At 42.8% G+C, this 21063-nt stretch overlaps 1 protein-coding gene across 3 annotated transcripts in view; it reads right to left on the reverse strand.

Moving 5' to 3' along the window:
• Positions 1-21063, reverse strand: part of LOC126481331 (protein 60A) — a 538305-nt gene that overhangs the window by 409971 nt on the left and 107271 nt on the right. For all 3 annotated transcript variants that reach the window (XM_050105003.1, XM_050105004.1, XM_050105001.1), the window contains exon 2: positions 16668-16839. In XM_050105003.1, the coding sequence (XP_049960960.1) occupies positions 16668-16839 (172 nt within the window). The remainder of the gene's footprint in view (positions 1-16667; positions 16840-21063) is intronic.

Consider the following 21063-nt stretch of genomic DNA (forward strand, 5'->3'; position numbering starts at 1 on the left):
GTCACAACAGATAAAAAAACTGAAAAACAACATCAAACTACACTCAAAACTGACAGCACCCCAGCAGTTAAATAGGTAAAATTTCGTATCCTGGCATAATATCTCACAAATTAGCAGGCTGTTCAAAAACACAGATGTAAAAGTCAGCTTCGGCATCAGCAACAACTTCAATAAAATCGCCAGATACAGATCTTGATGCTTCTGGCATTTACAAAACTACCTGCAGCCAATGCAACAAATGTTACATAGGCCAAACAGGCAGAAATTCCAGAACTCGATTTAAAGAAAGTATAGACTGCTACCGACTGCTAGATAAAGGTAACAATCTGCAATAGAAACACACGTTAAAGACTAAGATCACCCTTTAAAAATTGAACACAACTTTGAAATTTTGCACAAAAAAGAAAAAAGTAAAAGAATGGATATCATACACGAATTGAAAATTTTCTTTTTCAATACAAAAAAGGGAGATAATATTCTTAATGAGTTAACCGAATTCAAAAACTCAAAATTCTTCAGCAGCCTTCAGCCAGTTCTAACGCAAGATGTGCCAATGTGAAACAAACGAACTCAAGACTCTCATTATCGCGAATATCGCTACAAATTCGAAAGTCGGTACACATCCACATACTGCACGGCCTCCATATTGTATTAAGCGTATATTGTTTACGTGTATAGAGAGAAATACGTGCAATGAAGTAGGTCAAGAAACAGCGCCCAAACAAAGAGTGCACTTGTGTAATGTTACACAACAGCTCTGCCAGTGTACCAATAATGCAAACGAAGCTTTGGGATGCCAGAATCGTGAGTGAACAACTGCCGTATAAAAAAAAATGTATCATACGATTATCGCACCATAACTAATGCAAAACTATCTGCATACCGCAAAGGCTGTGGCATCAGTCACAATAAATAATGAGACACAGATCCACACTAGAAGAAGGCATCACTGTACATCAATTTCTGATCAACAATTGTCCCCCCCTCCCACTCCACCCCCACCCACGAAAAAAAAAAAATCGGCTACCACTCAAGCAGCGTAAAGCGAACAAAACGTTTATGTCAAAACAGGGCAATTTATTATTAAGTAACAATTTTCTGTATGCATAAACGCCTGAAAACGGGCAGAACAGGCTCCAAACGAGTTGCAATATGTTGAATTAAACACAGAAGACATAAAAGTAACTGGTAGCAGAAAATACAAATAAACAACTATTTCACACAGTCACGGTTCCGAAACGCAGCCATTATGACCACAATTAATAAAATTGTTTATTATTTCAAAGTAATGGCCACTGCCTTCATGGAAAAAAGTTTGCGGTTACCTACGGAGCTATGATTGTTCAAAAATGGTTCAAATGGCGCTAGTCTGGAACCGCGTGACCGCTACGATCACAGGTTCGAATCCTGCCTCGGGCATGGATGTGTGTGATGTCCTTAGGTTAGTTAGGCTTAAGTAGTTCAAAGTTCTAGTGGACTGATGACCTCAGAAGCAAAGTCCCATAGTGCTCAGAGCCATTTGAGCCATTAAACCCAATCAAGTCTCTGTGGGACCATCTCTATCGGGCTGTTAGCGGCATGGATCCTCAAACGAGAAACCTATTGCAGCTGGCCGCGCCACTGCAGTCGGCGTGGCTCCACATCCCTGTAGGTTGTCACATTAATGTGACTGGACAGTGTAAGATAATTGACATCACAGTCTCATGTACGCTGTGAGAATAACTTTTGTTTACATGCTATTTTAGCGCTACAATTTCGTTGTTGTTGTTCTTGTCTTCAGTCCTGAGACTGGTTTGATGCAGCTCTCCATGCTACTCTATCCTGTGCAAGCTTCTTCATCTCCCAGTAACTACTGCAACCTACATCCTTCTGAATCTGCTTAGTGTGTTCATCTCTTGGTCTCCCTCTACGATTTTTACCCTCCACGCTGCCCTCCAATGTTAAATTTATCATCCCTTGATGCCTCAGAACATGTCTTACCAACCGGTCTCTTCTTCTTGTCAAGTTGTGCCACAAACTTCTCTTCTCCCCAATTCTATTCAATACCTCCTCATTAGTTATGTGAGCTACCCATCTAATCTTCAGCATTCTTCTGTAGCACCACATTTCAAAAGCCTCTATTCTCTTCTTGTCCAAACTATTTATCGTCCATGTTTCACTTCCATACATGGCTACACTCCATACAAATACTTTCAGAAACGACTTCCTGACACTTAAATCTATACCCGATGTCAACAAATTTCTCTTCTTCAGAAATGCTTTCCTTGCCATTGCCAGTCTACATTTTATATCCTCTCTACTCCGACCATCATCAGTTATTTTGCTCCCCAAATAGCAAAACTCCTTTACTACTTTAAGTGTCTCATTTCCTAATCTAATTCCCTCAGCATCACCCGATTTAATTCGACTACATTCCATGATCCTCGTTTTGCTTTTGCTGATGTTCACCTTATATCCTCCTTTCAAGACACTATCCATTTCGTTCAACTGCTCTTCCAAGTCCTTTGCTGTCTCTGACAGAGTTACACTGTCATTTCTTCTCCATGGACTTTAATACCTACTCCGAATATTTCTTTTGTTTCCTTTACTGCTTGCTCAATATACAGATTGCATAACATCGGGGAGAGGCTACAACCGTGTCTCACTCCCTTCCCAACCACTGCTTCCCTTTCATGTCCCTCGACTCTTATAACTGCCATCTGCTTTCTGTACAAATTGTAAATAGCCTTTCGCTCCCTGTATTTTACCCCTGCTACCTTCAGAATTTGAAAGAGAGTATTCCAGTCAACATTGTGAAAAGCTTTCTCTAAGTCTACAAATGCTAGAAAAGTACGTTTGCCTTTCCTTAATCTAGCTTCTAAGATAAGTCGTAGGGTCAGTATTGCCTCACGTGTTCCAATATTACTACGGAATCCAAACTGATCTTCCCCGAGGTCGGCTGCTACTAGTTTTTCCATTCGTCTGTAAAGAATTCGCGTTAGTATTTTGCAGCCGTGACTTATTAAACTGATAGTTCGGTAGTTTTCGCATCTGTCAACACCTGCTTTCTTTGGGATTGGAATTACTATATTCTTCTTGAAGTCTGAGGGTATTTCGCCTGTCTCATATATCTTGCTCACCAGATGATAGAGTTGTCATGACTGGCTCTGCCAAGGCTGTCAGTAGTTCTAATGGAATGTTGTCTACTCTCGGGGCCTTGTTTCGACTCAGGTCTTTCAGTGTTCTGTCAAACTCTTCACGCAGTATCTTATCTCCCATTTCGTCTTCATCTGCATCCTCTTCCATTTCCATAATATTGTCCTCAAGTACATCGCCCTTGTATAGACCCTCTATATACTCCTTCCACCTTTCTGCTTCCGTTCTTTGCTTAGAACTTGGTTTGCATCTGAGCTCTTGATATTCATACAAGTGGTTCTCTTTTCTCCAAAGGTGTCTTTAATTTCCCTGTGGGCAGTATCTATCTTACCCCTAGTGAGATAAGCATCTATATCCTTACATTTGTCCTCTGGCCATCCCTGCTTAGCCATTTTGCACTTCCTGTGATCTCATTTTTGAGACGTTTGTATTCTTTTTTGCCTGCTTCATTTACTGCATTTTTGTATTTTCTCCTTTCATCAATTAAATTCATTATCTCTTCTGTTACCCAAGGAATTGTAGCAGCCCTCGTCTTTTTACCTACTTTATCGTCTGCTACCTTCACTACTTCATCCCTCAACGCTACCCATTCTTCTTCTACTGTATTTCTTTCCCCCATTCCTGCCAATTGTTCCCTTATGCTCTCCTTGAAACTCTGTACAACCTCTGGTTTAGTCAGTTTATCCAGGTCCCATCTCCTCAAATTCCCACCTTTTTGCAGTTTCTTCAGTTTTAATCTACAGTTCATAACCAATAGATTGTGGTCAGAGTCCACATCTGCCCTTGGAAATGTCTTACAATTTAAAACCTGGTTCCTAAATCTCTGTCTTACCATTATATAATCTATCTGAAACCTGTCAGTATCCAATTTCGTATGTGTGCAAAAGGACCAGGCCCAAGTCAATAAGCTCTCCAGTTGCCCGTCCAATTCCGTAAGTGTCACGGATGAAATGGCGAAAAAAAATAAATATTTTTACAACTTGTGCCAGAGAACCTAACAAGATTCACCAATCTCACGGAGCTGGTACCCGGTGCGGACCGCATCCCTCCCGCCCCTATAGCTGCGCCACTGAGCAAGACAGAGCCTCAAAGATGATAAAGACATCATTCGTGGGCGAGGTTAAGCTCGAAGTATGCACTGTATATTGGTGTGTCATGCTTCCTCGTCCCATTATAACTCTGTACCGGGCTGTAAAAAGAAAAAAATCCACACACAAAAGGAAAAGAAAAGAAAGAAAATTAAGAGAAGCACATGCTTTTTGTTATGACGACATCCCCGTCGAGAGATCCCAATAGCACCTTCGCGCTCGGAATCTCTTAGCCAAGAGGAAACTATCACCATCCAAAAATACGGTAGAATGCAAAACATGCGGATGTAATAAATCACAGTTTTCGCAAAGAACTGCACAGTTACACGGAGCCTCTACAATTTGTCGAGTAACGTGAGGCAGAGGAAGATGTGCGCGTGTGATTCTCGGCGTAGCGTGCGCTTGTCGCATTCCGTGGAACAAGTGCCTAGCATGACGTCAGCCTTCAATTGGGCGTCGCTTCCTACAGCTCAGAAGCGCCGCTGCCTGGCAGACACGACTGAAAAGTCTAGGAGAGGTCAAAGTCTCAGCAACAAGCGACACAACAGATTTCATTTGGCGGCCGGCCCCTTTCGTTTCTGTTGACCAATATTTACAGCTGTTCTCACATGACAAAAGGTTAGTTAGCGGCAGAGGCGTCGCTAAGAGCAACACCGCCAACGGTAGACAAAATTCAAGAGAGGGGCGAAAGGAGAATAGTGTGTATTCGACGATGACATCATTAGAGACCGCGAACTGGTGGATGCAGAAGGCAATCGAACGGGTCCTTTTCAAAGGAACCATCCCGGAATTTTCTTCACAGAAAATGCAAATTTGAATGGTCGGACGGGGATCTGAGTACAATTCCAGCGCGTCTAGCCGGCACCACTGTTCTCGGTGAGTAAATCCACGTTCACGCCATCTTGTCACATTTTCTCGACTTCTACATCGAGTACCTAATGACGCAAGTCCATGACAGTGGGACACGTGTACTAGAGAACCGGCAAAGTATCTTTACCCTTTCCAGGTTTCTGTTTAGCACGCTTCCTATACACTCACTGTTGCAGTTTTCGCAGAGAGCCGGCCGGAGTGGCCGTGCAGTTCTAGGGGCTACAGTCTGGAGCCGAGCGACCGCTACGGTCGTAGGTTCGAATCCAGCCTCGGGCATGGATGTGTGTGATGTCCTTAGGTTAGTTAGGTTTGACTAGTTCTAAGTTCTAGGCGACTGATGACCTCAGAAGTTAAGTCGCGTAGTGCTCAGAGCTATTTGAACCATTTTTTCGCAGAGAACACCAACACCTACACTCCGCAAACCATCGTATGGCTCTTAGCGAGGGGGGTATACAGTGGACTTGTATCATTTCCTCAACCCCCTCCCACCTTTTCCTATACCAGTCGCGGATGTAGCGAGAGAAGAAACACTGTCCGTATCCCGAAGTCCAGTGGAAAATTTTCCCAATTTCGGCGTCTCGTCTATTACGCGAGATCTAAGGCGTAAGAATCGAATGGGTAGAGATCTCCCACCTGAGTTGGAGTGACATGGGTTACGACATTCGCGGTATGGGCACATGCGGTATCATGAAGCAGGAACACTCCTTGGTGCACCATTCCACGAGCTGCCCCATACACATTCTTCATTACCCGACGTATGTCTACCAATATTTATCCTTCAACAGCCAAGAAAAGAGCAACAGCACGTTCGTCCTGTTTGGACGCATTTGGTAATAACGTTGGCAGAGTACACGTTTCTGCGTTTACCGCACACACGTCGGAAAGACACGAATGCCACACTAATCGCTTGCCTATAGATTCGGTGCTTATACACCTGCATCAGGGAGAGAATAAGAGAACAATTGACAGGAATGGGAGAAAGAAATACAGTAGAAGGAGAATGGGTAGCTTTGAGGAATGAAATAGTGAAGGCAGCAGAAGGTCTAGTAGGTAAATAGACGAGAGCTAGTAGAAATCCTTGGGTAACAGAAGAGATACTGAATTTAATTGATGAAAGGATTCAGGCAAAAACGAATACAAACGTCTCAAAAATGAGATCGACAGTAAATGCAAAATGGCTAAGCAGGGATGGCTAGAGGACAAATGTAAGGATTTAGAGGCTTATCTCACGAGGGGTAAGATAGATACTGCCTACAGGAAAATTAAAGAGACATTTGGAGAAAAGAGAACCACTTGTATGAATATCAAGAGCTCAGATGGAAACCCAGTTCTAAGCAAAGAAGGGAAAGCAGAAAGGTGGAAGGAGTACATAGAGGGGTGATGTGCTTGAGGACAATATTATGGAAATGGAAGAGGAGGCAGATGAAGATGAAATGGGAGTTATGATACTCCCTGAGTCGAGACAAGGCCCCGGGAGTAGACAACATTCCATTAGAGTTACTGACAGCCTTGGGAGAGCCAGTCCTGACAAAACTCTACCATCTGGTGAGCAAGATGTATGAGACAGGCGAAATACCCTCACACTTCAAGAAGAATATAATAATTCCAATCCCAAAGAAAGCAGGTTTTGACAGATGTGAAAATCACCGAACTATCAGTTTAATAAGTCATAGCTGCAAAATACTAACGCGAATTCCTTACAGACGAATGGAAAAACTGGTAGAAGCCGACCTCGGGGAAGATTAGTTTGGATTCCTTAGAAATGTGGGAACACGTGAGGCAATACTGACCCAACGACTTATCTTACAAGACAGATGAAGGAAAGGCAAACCTACGTTTCTAGCATTTGTAGACTTAGAGAAAGCTTTTCACAATGTTGATTGGAATACTCTCTTTTAAATTCTGAAGGTGGCAGGGGTAAAATACAGGGAGCGAAAGGCTATTTACAACTTGTACAGAAACCAGATGGCAGTTATAAGAGTCGAGGGACATGAAAGGGAAGCAGCGGTTGGAAGGGAGTGAGACAGGGCTGCAGCCTCTCCCCGATGCTATTCAATCTGTATATTGAGCCAAGCAGTAAAGGAAACAAAAGAAAAGTTCGGAGTAGGTATTAAAATCCATGGAGAAGAAATAAAAACTTTGAGGTTCGCCCATGACATTGTAATTCTGTCAGAGACAGCAAAGGACTTGGAAGAGCAGTTGAACGGAATGGACAGTGTCATGAAAGGAGGGTATAAGATGAACATCGACAAAAGTAAAACGAGGATCATGGAATGTAGTCGAATTAAGTCGGGTGATGCTGAGGGAATTAAATTAGGAAATGAGACACTTAAAGTAGTAAAGGAGTTTTGCTATTTGGGGAGCAAAATAACTGATGATGGTCGAAGTAGAGAGGATATAAAATGTAGACTGGCAATGGCAAGGAAAGCGTTTCTGAAGAAGAGAAATTTGTTAACATCGAGTATTGATTGAAGTGTCAGGAAGCCGTTCCTGAAAGTATTTGTATGGAGTGTAGCCATGTATGGAAGTGAAACATGGACGATAAATAGTTTGGACAAGAAGAGAATAGAAGCTTTTGAAATGTGGTGCTACAGAAGAATGCTGAAGATTAGATGGGTGGATCACATAAATAATGAGGAGGTATTGAATAGAATTGGGGAGAAGAGGAGTTTGTGGCACAACTTGACTAGAAGAAGGGATCGGTTGGTAGAACATAATCTGAGGCATCAAGGGACCACCAATTTAGTACTGGAGGGCAGAGTGGAGGGTAAAAATCGTAGAGGGAGACCAAGAGATGAATACACTAAGCAGATTCAGAAGGATGTAGGCTGCAGTAGGTACTGGGAGATGAAGAAGCTTGCACAGGATAGAGTAGCATGGAGAGGTGCATCAAACCAGTCTCAGGACTGAAGACCACAACAACAACAACAACATACATGCATCGGAGTCGTGTCGTGTGCTACGTTGCATATACCGTGCAGCAACGCCCTCAAATGGAAACTCTTGATCGCTCCTTATATGTACGGAAACTATATGTACGTCCTAAGCTGGGGTATTCACAGGAATTGTGTCAGGACGCAAATTTTGGCACCACGTCGCGAATTCGCCCGCTTTGTAGATATGGAACTCAAAATTATAATAAACCATATGGATCAGATAAATTATATGTTTCAGAGACATATTAAGTCTCAACTTTATCTGTGAGGTACGAAGGGAAACATCAAGATGGGCTGATGCTGAATTGGAGTTTGTATTAGCGTGGGGGACATGCTAGCGTATTCCGTGCAGTTGTGTTAGCTGCAGTGCCAGCCAGGGTGGCGTAGTAGTTACCGCATCTGACTAGTGAACAGGAGACCACGTTCGAATCCCGGCCTCGCAGATCCTACAGAATATGAATGAAAAAAACTTTTGCTATCGTTTTTTGTTTTTTAGTGTTAATAAACATCTTTCGTTTTTTGGGTACTTTTGTGTTAACAGCATGAACTGGCTTTCTGAACTACCAGTTCTTGAAAAGGCATAATACAACTGACTACGAGAGAAACACTGTGATCGTAAACCAGTTCCAAATTATTCGAATGTTTGCCCTTGAGGCTTGTTTGTTGTTATTACATTACAACGAAACTTGCTGTCGAATGGAATTGAAGTTGCTTGAAATGAACAGGTAAATGTATTGGGATCGTTGGCTTACTGGCCATGATAGAGACTTTCCACCCAGGATAGTAGCTTCACTTAAATTATCTCGCTTACTTTTAATCTGTGAACGAGTAGTATCACAATGTTTTGGACGTTTCAGGCTGCGTAGTAGTATTATAATTATAAGCCCAGAAACAATAAATATAATTTTCCTAATATTCAAGTTTTCTGTTGAAACAGACTGCGAGGAAGAAAACAAAAGAGCACATTATTGTGTCTACAAATTTTTATATAAAGTTATATATACAATGATTAAAACTAAAATTATGGGCCGGCCGGTGTGGCCGAGCGGTTCTAGGCGCTTCAGTCTGGAACCGCGCGACCGCTACGGTCGCAGGTTTGAATCCTGCCTCGGGCATGGATGTGTGTGATGTCCTTAGGTTAGTTAGGTTTAAAGTTCTAGGGGACTGATGACCTCAGATGTTAAGTCCCATAGTGCTCAGAGCCATTTGAACCAACTAAAATTATGACGTATTTAGCCTTGCATATATTAAAATTAATAAAATGCCCATTTTATTAATTCTAATGTGTATACAGCTAAATACGATCTGATTTCTAATGTCATAATTTTACAATTAAAATTTTAAAAAATGGCAATTTTATTAATTTAATATGTACACGGCTAAATATGATCTAGTTTTTAATGTCACAATTTTAATTTTAACGTTTTAATGTAGTTTAGCACGATAATGTTCATTCACGATCGCGCACCCTCCTTGTGCAATAAATAATTGAAAGTGTTCCCGAACTTTATGTACACCCTGTATTTTATAACAAGTCCTGTAGCATAGTTCTTGCGATAATTTTTGAATCATGTATGTGTTACTAACAATGAAACAGTTCCTTGTTTATTTCCTGCAGCAGCCACAAAAATGCAAAGTGTTCTACAGGATGACGAAAACAAACATTTTTCTGACATATCTGATAAGAGAAAAATTAATGCATTCAGGCACTTCACAGTAATTACTTGTTTCATTTAGGCACAATTACGGGAAATGGCAGTGACCGTTGTCCCGCATATTGTGCTTTGCATCAGGCGTACCTTATCAGATTCGTAAAACTTGCTGACGCAAACTGACAATGCACAAATGACTGAGCTTTATCAACACTGCTCCACAGATAAACCTAAAATGACGAAGAGCTATCGGAAATCATACTGACCGAGAACTTTCTGAAGAGCGCTTAACATTGTCGAAAAATTTCTTTTATCGAGAGGCTGAATCGCACTATTAGTTCCAGGTGCAATCCGAATTATATTAACAATCTTTTCGTTGTCCTCCTAAAGACAAAAAAGAGGTATCATTATGTGCACCGCAAGAGTCAACCAATTAATTAATTTCTACAACTGATAAGTAGTAGTTTCGGATGTAATATTGAAAATTATTCTCTCCAACGTTCCAGATTTCACCAAGTCAGTTAAAGGATTTCTGCAAGTAAACATTTCTTTTTTTTCATTGGCTTTGTTGTATAGCATTCATAGTCTGCACAAGCGACTCCCTATTTTCCGCTCGAATCGATAAAGTGTGATTTGCAGGCAGTTGTTGCACAGAACCTGACTGATTTGCTTTTTAAACACCATTTGAGGTGGTAACAAGAAGCTTCATCTTCACGTCAGCTGCGAATTTCTCTATAGTTTTACCTATTAACATCTCCTATTCATGGTTACTTGAAGTCAACACAAAAATTTACCGACATTCTTTTCCATAAAATGCAACGAATTGCAAAATGATGTAGACAAGATATTATATGGTATAAAAAAGCGATAACTGATTCTATAGAAAAGATTGAATTCATCGATATGAGTACTAAACGGAATGCGCTAAATTTCAGTTGCACGATAAATCACACAAATCTAAAGGTCATTATCTCAACTAAACACCTAGGGATTACAATTAGAATAAGCGAAATTGAAACGATCACAAAGATAATGTTGTGGGGAAAGCAAACCAGAGACTGGTACAACAATGAGAAAATGTAACAGGTCTGCTAAAGAGAATGCTTACACTAGGCTTGTCCTCTTTCTTCTGCAGTACTGACTGCTCTGTGGTGTGAAATCCGCATCAGTTAGACTGGCGGACGACATCGAAAAGTTCACCGACGGACAGCTCATTCTGTATTATCGCGAAATAAGGGAGAAAGTGCCACGGATATGATACATACAAACAAAGGCGTTTTTCGCAGTGACAAGACCTTTCCATGAAATTTCAACCATCAGCTTTCTCAGGTCTGTGTGCGAATTTTTTTCTTTTTTTTGCGCCCACCTACATGGGGAGAAATATTCGTCATAATAAAATAAGAGAACTCACGAGCTCGCACAGAAAGATTTAAGTGTTCTTTTCCCCGCGTGCTGTTCGAGAGTGCAACGGTAGGGAAGTAGCTTGAAGGCGGTTAGATGAACTCTTTGCTAGGCACTTAAATGTTAATTGCAGAGTAATAGTGTAGATGCTGATGCATGTTTTCTTCGGGCTAGGAAGGTATGTATTTTTGTTCTGGAATTTAATTAGCGGAACAATCATTGTTCGAACACAGTTCACAGACTCGTCAGAGTTATTTCATTTCTCCTAAGTTTTCACAATTCCTAGCGAAATGTAGACATGTTTCAAACGAATGTCACATATATGTAGGTCTTCACGAGAAGTACGTGATTTCGACTGCAGACCACGTTCTTTATATTTCATCTTTACAAGGTTGAAAAATTAGTTGGATTCCACGTTACTATGAAACTCTGCAGAAATACAGATGTTATAATGAGGCATATATGAAGAAAACACAAAGAAAATTAATTCATTTTCATCCCCATTATTAACACCTAGTGACACCAGAAAGGCAACTGGTAATTATTATGGATATTAAGTGACCTGCAGATCAGACCAAACAGTAATTGTGAATAGTTGTGTCAAAGTAACTATCAACGGAAACTGAAGTTCGCTTTATAAATTACGATTACGTCGTGCCGCGTTTCCTGTTTACCAAGGTGTCGTCAACCAATGATATGTGCATGATACATTTTTACAGCCAAATGGCGAGCTACGAATTTGGCAATTTTCAACATTTGTTTTTAAAATACACGTGCTTGGAGTGCACTTTAGCAGCTAAAATTTTGACATAATTTTTCTTTCGATGAATTTTTCCTCTATAAAAAATTTCATGGCAGGTTTCGACATACCCGATTGGATTTCCCTTGTAAGAATGAGTCTGTCTTACTGTAAGTCAGATGCCAATCCTCTTCAGTCATGTGCGCAGCATGGATGATTTTTGGGACAATAGCCGATTTTCATCAACCTTCATGAAATTCATCCTGACAGAAGCGCCGGGCACGGTGGCCGAGTGGTTCTAGGCGCTTCAGTCCGGAACCGCGCGACTGCTACGGTCGCAGGTTCGAATCCTGCCTCGGGCATGGATGTGTGTGATGTCCTTAGGTTAGTTAGGTTTAAGTAGTTCTAAGTTCTAGGGGACTGATGACCTTAGATGTGAAGTCCCTTAGTGCTCAGAGCCACTTGAACCATTTTTCTGACAGAAAATTCTGCGAACCAATTGCAAACAGTCTTTTCCGAAGGTGATTGGTTACCGAAATTGTAGGAAGCGATTCGAGGCATTGTTGCAGTGTTAAGCATTTACCAATGCCATAAAGAATATCCAACGATAGCCAATACGAGAAATGTCCACTTTTTCAGAGCACTGTTCCTTTAAACGCTTGTTGTACAATGATGCGACAAAAGTCACGGGATACCTCCTAATATCGTGTTAGGCCTCCTATTGCCTAGCTTAGTATAGCAAGTCGACATGGCATGCACTCAAGTCGTTGGTCCCCTGAGGAAATATTGAGCCAAAGCCTCTGTAGCCGTCCTAATTGCGAAAGCGTTGTCAGTGCAGGATTTTGTGTACGAACTAACCTCTCGATTATGTATCATAAATGTTAGATGGGATTCACGTCGGGTGATCTGAGTCGACAGATCATTCGCTCGAATTGTTCAAAATGTTCTTCAAACCAATCGCGAACAATTGCGGCATGTGACATTGAGAAAATTCCATCGTTGTTTGGGAACATGAAGTCCATGTATGGCTGCAGACGGTCTCCAAGTTGGTTAAGTTGGACCAGAGGACCCAGACCATTCCACGTAAACATAGCCCACGCCTTTAGGGAGTGACCACCATCTTTGACAGTGGCCGGCCGCGGTGGTCTAGCGGTTCTAGGCGCTCAGTCCGGAACCGCGCGACTGCTACGGTCGCAGGTTCGAATCCTGCCTCGGGCATGGATGTGTGTGATGTCCTTAGGTTAGTTAGGTTTAAGTAGTTCTAAGTTCTAGGGGACTGATGACCACAGATGTTAAGTCCCATAGTGCTCAGAGCCATTTGAACCATTTGAATCTTGGACAGTGCCTTGTTGACAACTTGGGTCCATGGCTTCACCGGATCTGGGCATTAATAGAAACCTCCCATCAGCTCTTACCAAATGAAATCAGGAGTCATGTGACAAACCACGGTTTTCCATTCGTCCAACCGATAGGGTCACGAGCCACAGAACGGCGCTGAAGGCGATGTCGTGTTATTAGCAATGGCGCTCACGTCCGTTGTCCACTTGTTTTCTTTTTTCTGGTTCGCTTTATGGCGCAAAAACAACTGAGATCATACGCGCCCACGTCGTAACCTTAGATAATCAAGAAGTGAAAGAACTTAAAAACGACGATGCGTAAAGCCCAATCGACGGAAAGAAAGCGAGTTAAGAATAAAGACTTCTCAGAGGAGAAAGGTCCAAAAAATACACTGTAGAGACAGCAGAGGTCCCGAACCAAAGATTAAATTCCTTTGGCATATTGCTAGGACGGATAAAAAGTAAAAACGAAGTCGACAGCCTGCGCGTCGTTCGCTAAAACAGCCGTTAACACAGACGGCAAACATACATTAGAACGTAAGTTGTTAAAAAAAGAGCATTCGGTCAGGAAATGGCGAACCGTCAAAAGATGAAGACAATGAGCACTAAGTGGCAGGGGATCACCACTTAACAAATGGCGACGACTAAAACGATAATGCCCAATGCTCAACCTAGCTAAAATGATCTCGCGGCTAGTGGGTCGGGATGAGATCGGCCAAGCCAGGGAAGAGTTTTAATTCCCTAAGGTTTACTCCCGTGAACAGAAGACCAATGGTGACGATAAAGTAACACCACCTGCCGAAAGTTGGTAACACTGAGATCATCCGAAGGGATGGAAGAGCTAACAGACGGAGTTAGGAGGGCTGCAGCTTTGGTAGCAGCGCCAGCAGCCTCATTTGCCGTCAGACCGACGTGGCTAGGAACCCACATGAACATCACAGTAGCTCCCTCAACAGCGAGCAAGTGGAAGCTTTCTAGCACAAGTTGCGCTACGGGATTGACTGTGTACAGCACACAGAGGCTCTGAAGGACAATGAGAGAATCGGAGCAGATGACACAATTAAAAAGCCTGGGTCACCGGATGTACTGTGCGGCTGAAAGAGGGCGACTAGCCCTGCTGTAAATGTTGAGCTGTCTTCTGGAAGCCGATACCGAAACGGTCGTCTGTTTCCATAGCCATTAACGTCAAATTGGGCCGCACTATCCTAACGTATACGTTCGCCGAACGACACACACACACACACACACACACACACACACATTGGGCTAATCCCTTGATTTTCAAGTTCAGAATTCCAAATTCCCACAGTCTTCCCCCCCAGAACACAGTCAAATAGCACTGGTGACAATCCATCGCCCTGTCGCACACCTGTCTTTATTTCAAATGGTTGGGACAGTTCTCCAATGCACTTCACTTTGGAAGTCGTGCCTGTTGAAGTTTCTCTGATAATGTTTACTAGTTTGTTTTTGACCACAAATTCTCTGACGATCCCATCTAGGATCTCTCTATCCACCGAGTCAAATGCTTTTTTGAAGTCAATGAAAGAAACCACTATATTTTTGCCATTCAGCATTCTGTGCCGGATTATTGATTTCAAATTAAAAGTTTGTTCGGACAGGAGCGGCCTATCCGGAACCCACTCTAGTACTCTCCAAGTTGTCTATTGTTATTATTTATTATTATTATTATTATTACTGGAAATTATTACTTTTTACTACACTACTGGCCATTAAAATTGCTACACCACGAAGATGACTTGCTACAGACACGAAATTTAACCGACAGGAAGAAGATGCTGTGATATGCAAATGATTGGCTTTTCAAAGCACTCACACAAGGTTGGCGCCGGTGGCGACACCTACAACGTGCTGACACGAGGAAAGTTTCCAACCGATTTCTTATAAACAAACATCAGTTGACCGGCGTTGCCTGGTGAAATGTTGTTCTGATGCCTCGTGTAAGGTGGAGAAATGCGTACCATCACGTTTCCGACTTCGATGAAGCTCAGATTGTAGCTTATCGCTATTGCGGTTTATCGTATCGCAACATTGCTGCTCGCGTTGGTCGAGATCCAATGACTGTTAGCAGAATATGGAATCGGTGGGTTCAGGAGGGAACGCCGTGCTGGATCCCAAGGGCCTCGTATCACTAGAAGTCGAGATGACAGGCATCTTATCTGCATGGCTGTAACGGATCGTGCAGCCACGTTTCGATCCCTGAATCAACAGATGTGGACGTTTGCAAGACAACAACCATCTGCACGAACAGTTCGACGACGTTTACAGCGGCATGGACTATCATCTCGGAGACCACGGCTGCGGTTACACTTGACGCTGCATCACAGACAGCAGCGCCTGCGATGGTGTAATCAACGACGAACCTGGGTGCACGAATGGTAAAAGTCATTTTTTCGGATGAATCCAGGTTCTGTTTACAGCATCATGATGGTCGCATCCGTGTTTGGCGACATCGCGGTGAATACACATTGGAAGCGTGTATTCGTCATCGGCATACTGGCGTATCACCCGGCGTGATGGTATGGGGTGCCATTGGTTACACGTCTCGGTCACCTCTCGTTCGCATTGACGGCACTTTGATCAGTGGACGTTACGTTTCAGATGTGTTACGACCCGTGGCTCTACCCTTCATTCGATCCTTCCGAAACCGTACATTTCAGCAGGATAATGCACGACCGCATGTTGCAGGTCCTGTACGGCCCTTTCTGGATACAGAAAATGTTCGACTGCTGCCCTGGCCAGCACATTCTCCAGATCTTTCACCAACTGAAAACGTCTGGTCAATGGTGGCCGAGCAACTGGCTCGCCACAATACGCCAGTCACTACTCGTGATGAACTGTGGTACCGTGTTGAAGCTGCATGGGCAGCTGTACTTGTACATGCCATCCAAGCTCTGTTTGACTGAATGCCCAGGCGTATCAAGGCCGTTATTAGAGCCAGAGGTGGTTGTTCTTGGTACTGATTTCTCAGGATCTATGCACCCAAATTGCGTGAAAATGTAATCACATGTCAGTTCTAGTATAATATATTTGTCCAATGAATACCCGTTTATCATGAGCATTTCTTCTTGGTATAGCAATTTTAGTGGCCAGTAGTGTAATAATGCACATTATTCATTGAGTTTGTTATGTAATAACTACTTAAAATAATTCTTTATTCCTCCATTATTTTATCATCATTATTAGTGTTACCATTAGTAGTATTGCTAATTATTATATTTATTAATAATGCAAAGCAGTGTTTTATTATTATTATTGTTATGTAATGTTTTGGTATGTGCTGTTCCTGGTCAGATGTAAGAAAGTCCCTTAGGTCCTAATGTGGCAAAAGTGAATAAGCAATAAATAAATAAAAATGTCTGAGTTGCCATTGCTTTAACAGTAACAAATGACAATGTTTAAAGTAACAGTAACGCCACACCTGAGCAGCAGGTCGTGAACACAGTGACGTGGCAGTACGCGGCAGAGCGGCGCTTGGCCGGGCTACTCACATCTTGTCGTCGCCGACCAGCTGGTAGGCGGTGAGGCTGAAGGAGGCGGCGGGCGCGGCGCGCGCCTGCTGGAACACCCGCAGCTCCGCCCCCAGGATGCGCTCCTGCAGCGGCACCTCCGACACGTCGAACGACAGCAGCCGGCCGCGCTCGTGCCGCACCCCGTGCTGCCCTGCGCACACACCCCGACACTCTCTCACACCGAGCGGCGCTGCTGCGGCCGTTTCTAGCATCAACCACTACAGCTAATGGGCGCGCATCGAAAAGCGACAATAAGCACTGTACGCGTTCCACAGGGATCGATATTGCGCCCGATCTTGTATATTATATACAGGGTGGTCCATTGATAGTGACCGGGCCAAATATCTCACGAAATAAGCGTCAAACGAAAAAACTACAGAGAACGAAACTCGTCTAGCTTGAAGGGGGAAACCATACGGCGCTATGGTCGGCCCGCTAGATGTCGCTGCCATAGGTCCAACTGATATCCACTGCGTTTTTTTAAAATAGGAACCCCCATTTTTTATTACATATTCGTGTAGTACGTAAAGAAATATGAATGTTTTAGTTGGACCACGTTTTTCGCTTTGTGATCGATGGTGCTGTAATAGACACAAACGGATAAGTACGTGGTATCACGTAACATTCCGTCAGTGCGGACGGTATTTTCTTCGTGGTAAATTAGCCGTGTTAAAATAGACCGTTTACCAATTGCGGAAAAGGTCGATATCGTGTTGATGCATGGCTATTGTGATCAAAATGCCCAACGGCCGTCTGCTATGTATGCTGCTCGGTATCCTGGACGACATCATTCAAGTGTCCGGACCGTTCGCCGGACAGTTACGTTATTTAAGGAAACAGGAAGTTTTCAGCCACATGTGAAACTTCAACCACGACCTGCAAACAAATGGTGATGCCCAAGTAGGTGTTTTAGCTGCTATCGTGGCTAATCCGCACATCAGTAGCAGACAAATTGCGCGAGAATCGGGAATCTCAAAAACGTCGGTGTTGTGAATGCTACATCAACATCGATTGCACCCGTACAATATTTCTATGCACCAGGAATTCCATGACACACAGTTTCAGTCAACCTCTTGTGTGTTTATTTCATAAACAAAACAAATGAACATCATACATGTAGTACAACACAACACGGTTAGGCCTACCTACGAACAGGGTACCTCGGTTTGACTGAGGGGTTTGAGCTTCCACAAACGAGCGTAACAGTTTACACTGTAAACGATCTGCCGTAGCTACGAGGGGCGTTTGAAAAGTCCGTGCAAAGTCAGAGAGATGGCACCAGCGGCGCGTATCGAGGTCATGTTTAGTTAGTAGCATATTTGGAAAGCACGCATACCAAATTTCAGCCATATTGGTCTATTTCTTTGTGTTTGGCAATCGTGTGAATCAAGAAAGTCGAGTGATTGCCAAAAATGGACGAAGAAGAATTTCGTGTGCTGATTAAATATTACTCACTGAAAGGCAAATCCCCTTAGGGGACTAAACAGGTGACTGACCATGTGGGCACAAGTGATGCTCAACGTTCTGGACGCCCTGTGTAGGTTACAACTCCAGAAACCATTGATAAAATCCATGATATGGTCATGGATGACAGAAGAGTTAAGGTGCGTCAGACTGCTAGTGCTGTGGGCTACATAATATTTTGCATAAACTTTTGGACATGAGAAAGCTATCCGCAAGATGGGTTCCGCGATTGCTCACGCCTGACCAACAACGGAATCGTGTGAAGTGTTGCAAGGATGGTTTGCAGCTGTTCAGGAAGAATCTGCAGGACTTTAAACCTCGTTTCGTCAATGTGGATGAAACATGGATACATTACTATACTCCTGAGACCAAACAACAATCTAAACAAAGGTTTAAAAAGGGAGAATCTGCACCAAAAAAGGCGACGACCAGTTCTTCAGCCGGAAAGGTTACGGCGACTGTCTTTTGGGATTTGCAAGGGATAATCCTCATCGAATATCTGGAAAAGAGTAAGACTCCTACAGGTGCATATTATTCATCGTTACTGGACCGTTTGAAAACCAAGCTGCAAGAGAAACGCCGGCGATTGGACCGCAAAAAAGTCCTTTTCCATCACGACAATGGACCAGCGCACACCTCAGCAGTTGTGGTCGCAAAATTAATGGAAACAGGATTCCAACTCGTTTCACATCCCGCCTATTCTCCAGACTTGGCTCCCTCAGACTACTATTTGTTCCCCAATTTGAAGAAATGGCTGGCGGGACAAAGATTTTATTCAAACGAGGAGGTGACTGCAACAACTAATAGCTATTTTGCAGACTTGGACAGTTCCTATAATTCGAAAGGGATCAACAAATTAGAACAGCGTTACACGACGTGTATAAGTCTAAAAGGAGACTATGTCGAACAATAAAAAACGTTTACCTCAAACACGTAAGTATTTTTTATTTTTGCACTGACTTTTCAAACGCCCCTCGTAACTTGTGACTGAGCTGTCAGTTTAATTGAAGAGAGGAATATTTTATCATTATTAGCTGGACAAAGATATTTAAATGCTGATGTATTTATTGAAGTAGCAGAATGGAACTGCTTTTGCAATAAACCTATGGTCTGCCTAACTGGCAAATTGTAAACTGCTATAATCACTAGCTCTTATTGGCAAAGGTTTTTGCACTCTATCAACAGCTGTTGAAGAAATATTAATTGCTATTTCTGTGCAAGAAACAAAAAATGGTTCAAATGGCTCTAAGCACTATGGGACTTAACATCTGAGGTCATCAGTCCCCTAGACTTAGTACTACTTAAACCTAATTAACCGAAGGACATCACACACATCCATGCTCGAGGCAGGATTCGAACCTGCGACCGTAGCAGCCGCGTGGTTCCGGACTGAAGCGCCTAGAACCGCTCGACCACAGCGGCCGTCATCTGTGCAAGGAACAGAAATATGTCTTACTCATACAAAAGTTTTCTAGCCACTGTCTAACATTCTGCGTGGTGTCTTTTAGGTCGAAGTCGTGTCTCTCTACCACTTTCACGCAACGACGCTCTGAGCGTGTTTTTTAGGGAATTGACTAGTTTGAACCTGGGACCTGTTGCTGGTAAGGAGACGCCAGACCACACATGACATGCAGGGTTCAGAAGAGTTCAGTGAGACTAGCGATGATATAATCAAATACTTAATGATTTCAGCGTCAACTCCACTGCACTCCCTGTAAAGAATCTGAATACTAACTAAATTTAGTGGAAGGGGCACAAGGCTTTCCTATTTTTAGTTAGCTGGCAAAATAACGTCGAAAATTTTTATTCTACTCACAAAACACTGTTTATAAATTGCACTATTGATAAAAGGAAATATTTTAATACAGGATGATAAAAACCAACAGCGTTCAACAAAAATGTGAACGAATATTCCCTGAATGGGTTTCCAAGTTCTACAATGGATCGAAGGTTGACCTATGCCATATCACATCTATAATCTAGGTATAAGTTTCATAAAAGAGAAAACTATCAAAATGATCTACAGTGACCCTGAATTATCTTTAATTACTTATTTAACTTGTCGTAAATTACAGTGGCTGATGTGGCTTCTCAATAATTATATAACAGAAAAATCATCGCATTTCAGATTTTAACTTCTTGTAACAAATGTGAATACCATGAGCTTTAATTGACGATCGACACTAGTATTCCACAAAAAGGGGATGTAACAGATGAGACTTCTGCAGTTCTGAGTGAAGGCTTATGCGCTCTCACGCGTTCATTACCTTGTCGTTGGTTAGGCAGTGTCAGGGGGCGGCGGGCGGCGCAGCTCCACACACCTCGCCATCTCGGAAGCAACTCTCTCTAATCTCTCCTTACTACAATTTACCGAAGTTGGTTTAAGAAAAGCTATCTGGCTGTGTTTTCAACTGACCAATCAGGGTCTCAATGTTAACCTTAAGCTCCACCTACAAAAATTCTGTCTATCCAATGAGAAACGTTATACTTTTCATGGTGGGGCAATGTTTTTAATGTCTGCTACGTAACAGAGACGCATAAAGTCTCACGCTAAAACTTGCAGCTGGTGTGGCCCTTTTAGTGTTATCGTAAGACCTATACTGTTCTTCTGGAGGGCTCTATCTTTTAACATGGGCTGAGCGGTGGTCTTGGCGGTCGGCGGGCGATGTGGGTGTCCCTTATCGTAGGGCCTTCTAGCTGTCCCTTATCGTAGGGCCTTCTAGCTTACACGACTCTGCTCTCGCTTCTGTTCTCGTTTCTCCCCTCGGAATTGCGTCTGTTTCACGGTGGGAAGGTATGACATGCATTTAGGCGCTCTTGTGTTAGTCAGTGCTATTCCATTTGCTCACTCATTGATCGTATTACTTTGGTTAATTTAATGTCAGGATTTATTCGGAGCTATGTGACATAC

The sequence above is a fragment of the Schistocerca serialis genome, chromosome 5 (genome assembly GCF_023864345.2).
Source record: "Schistocerca serialis cubense isolate TAMUIC-IGC-003099 chromosome 5, iqSchSeri2.2, whole genome shotgun sequence".
NCBI lineage: Eukaryota > Metazoa > Arthropoda > Insecta > Orthoptera > Acrididae > Schistocerca > Schistocerca serialis.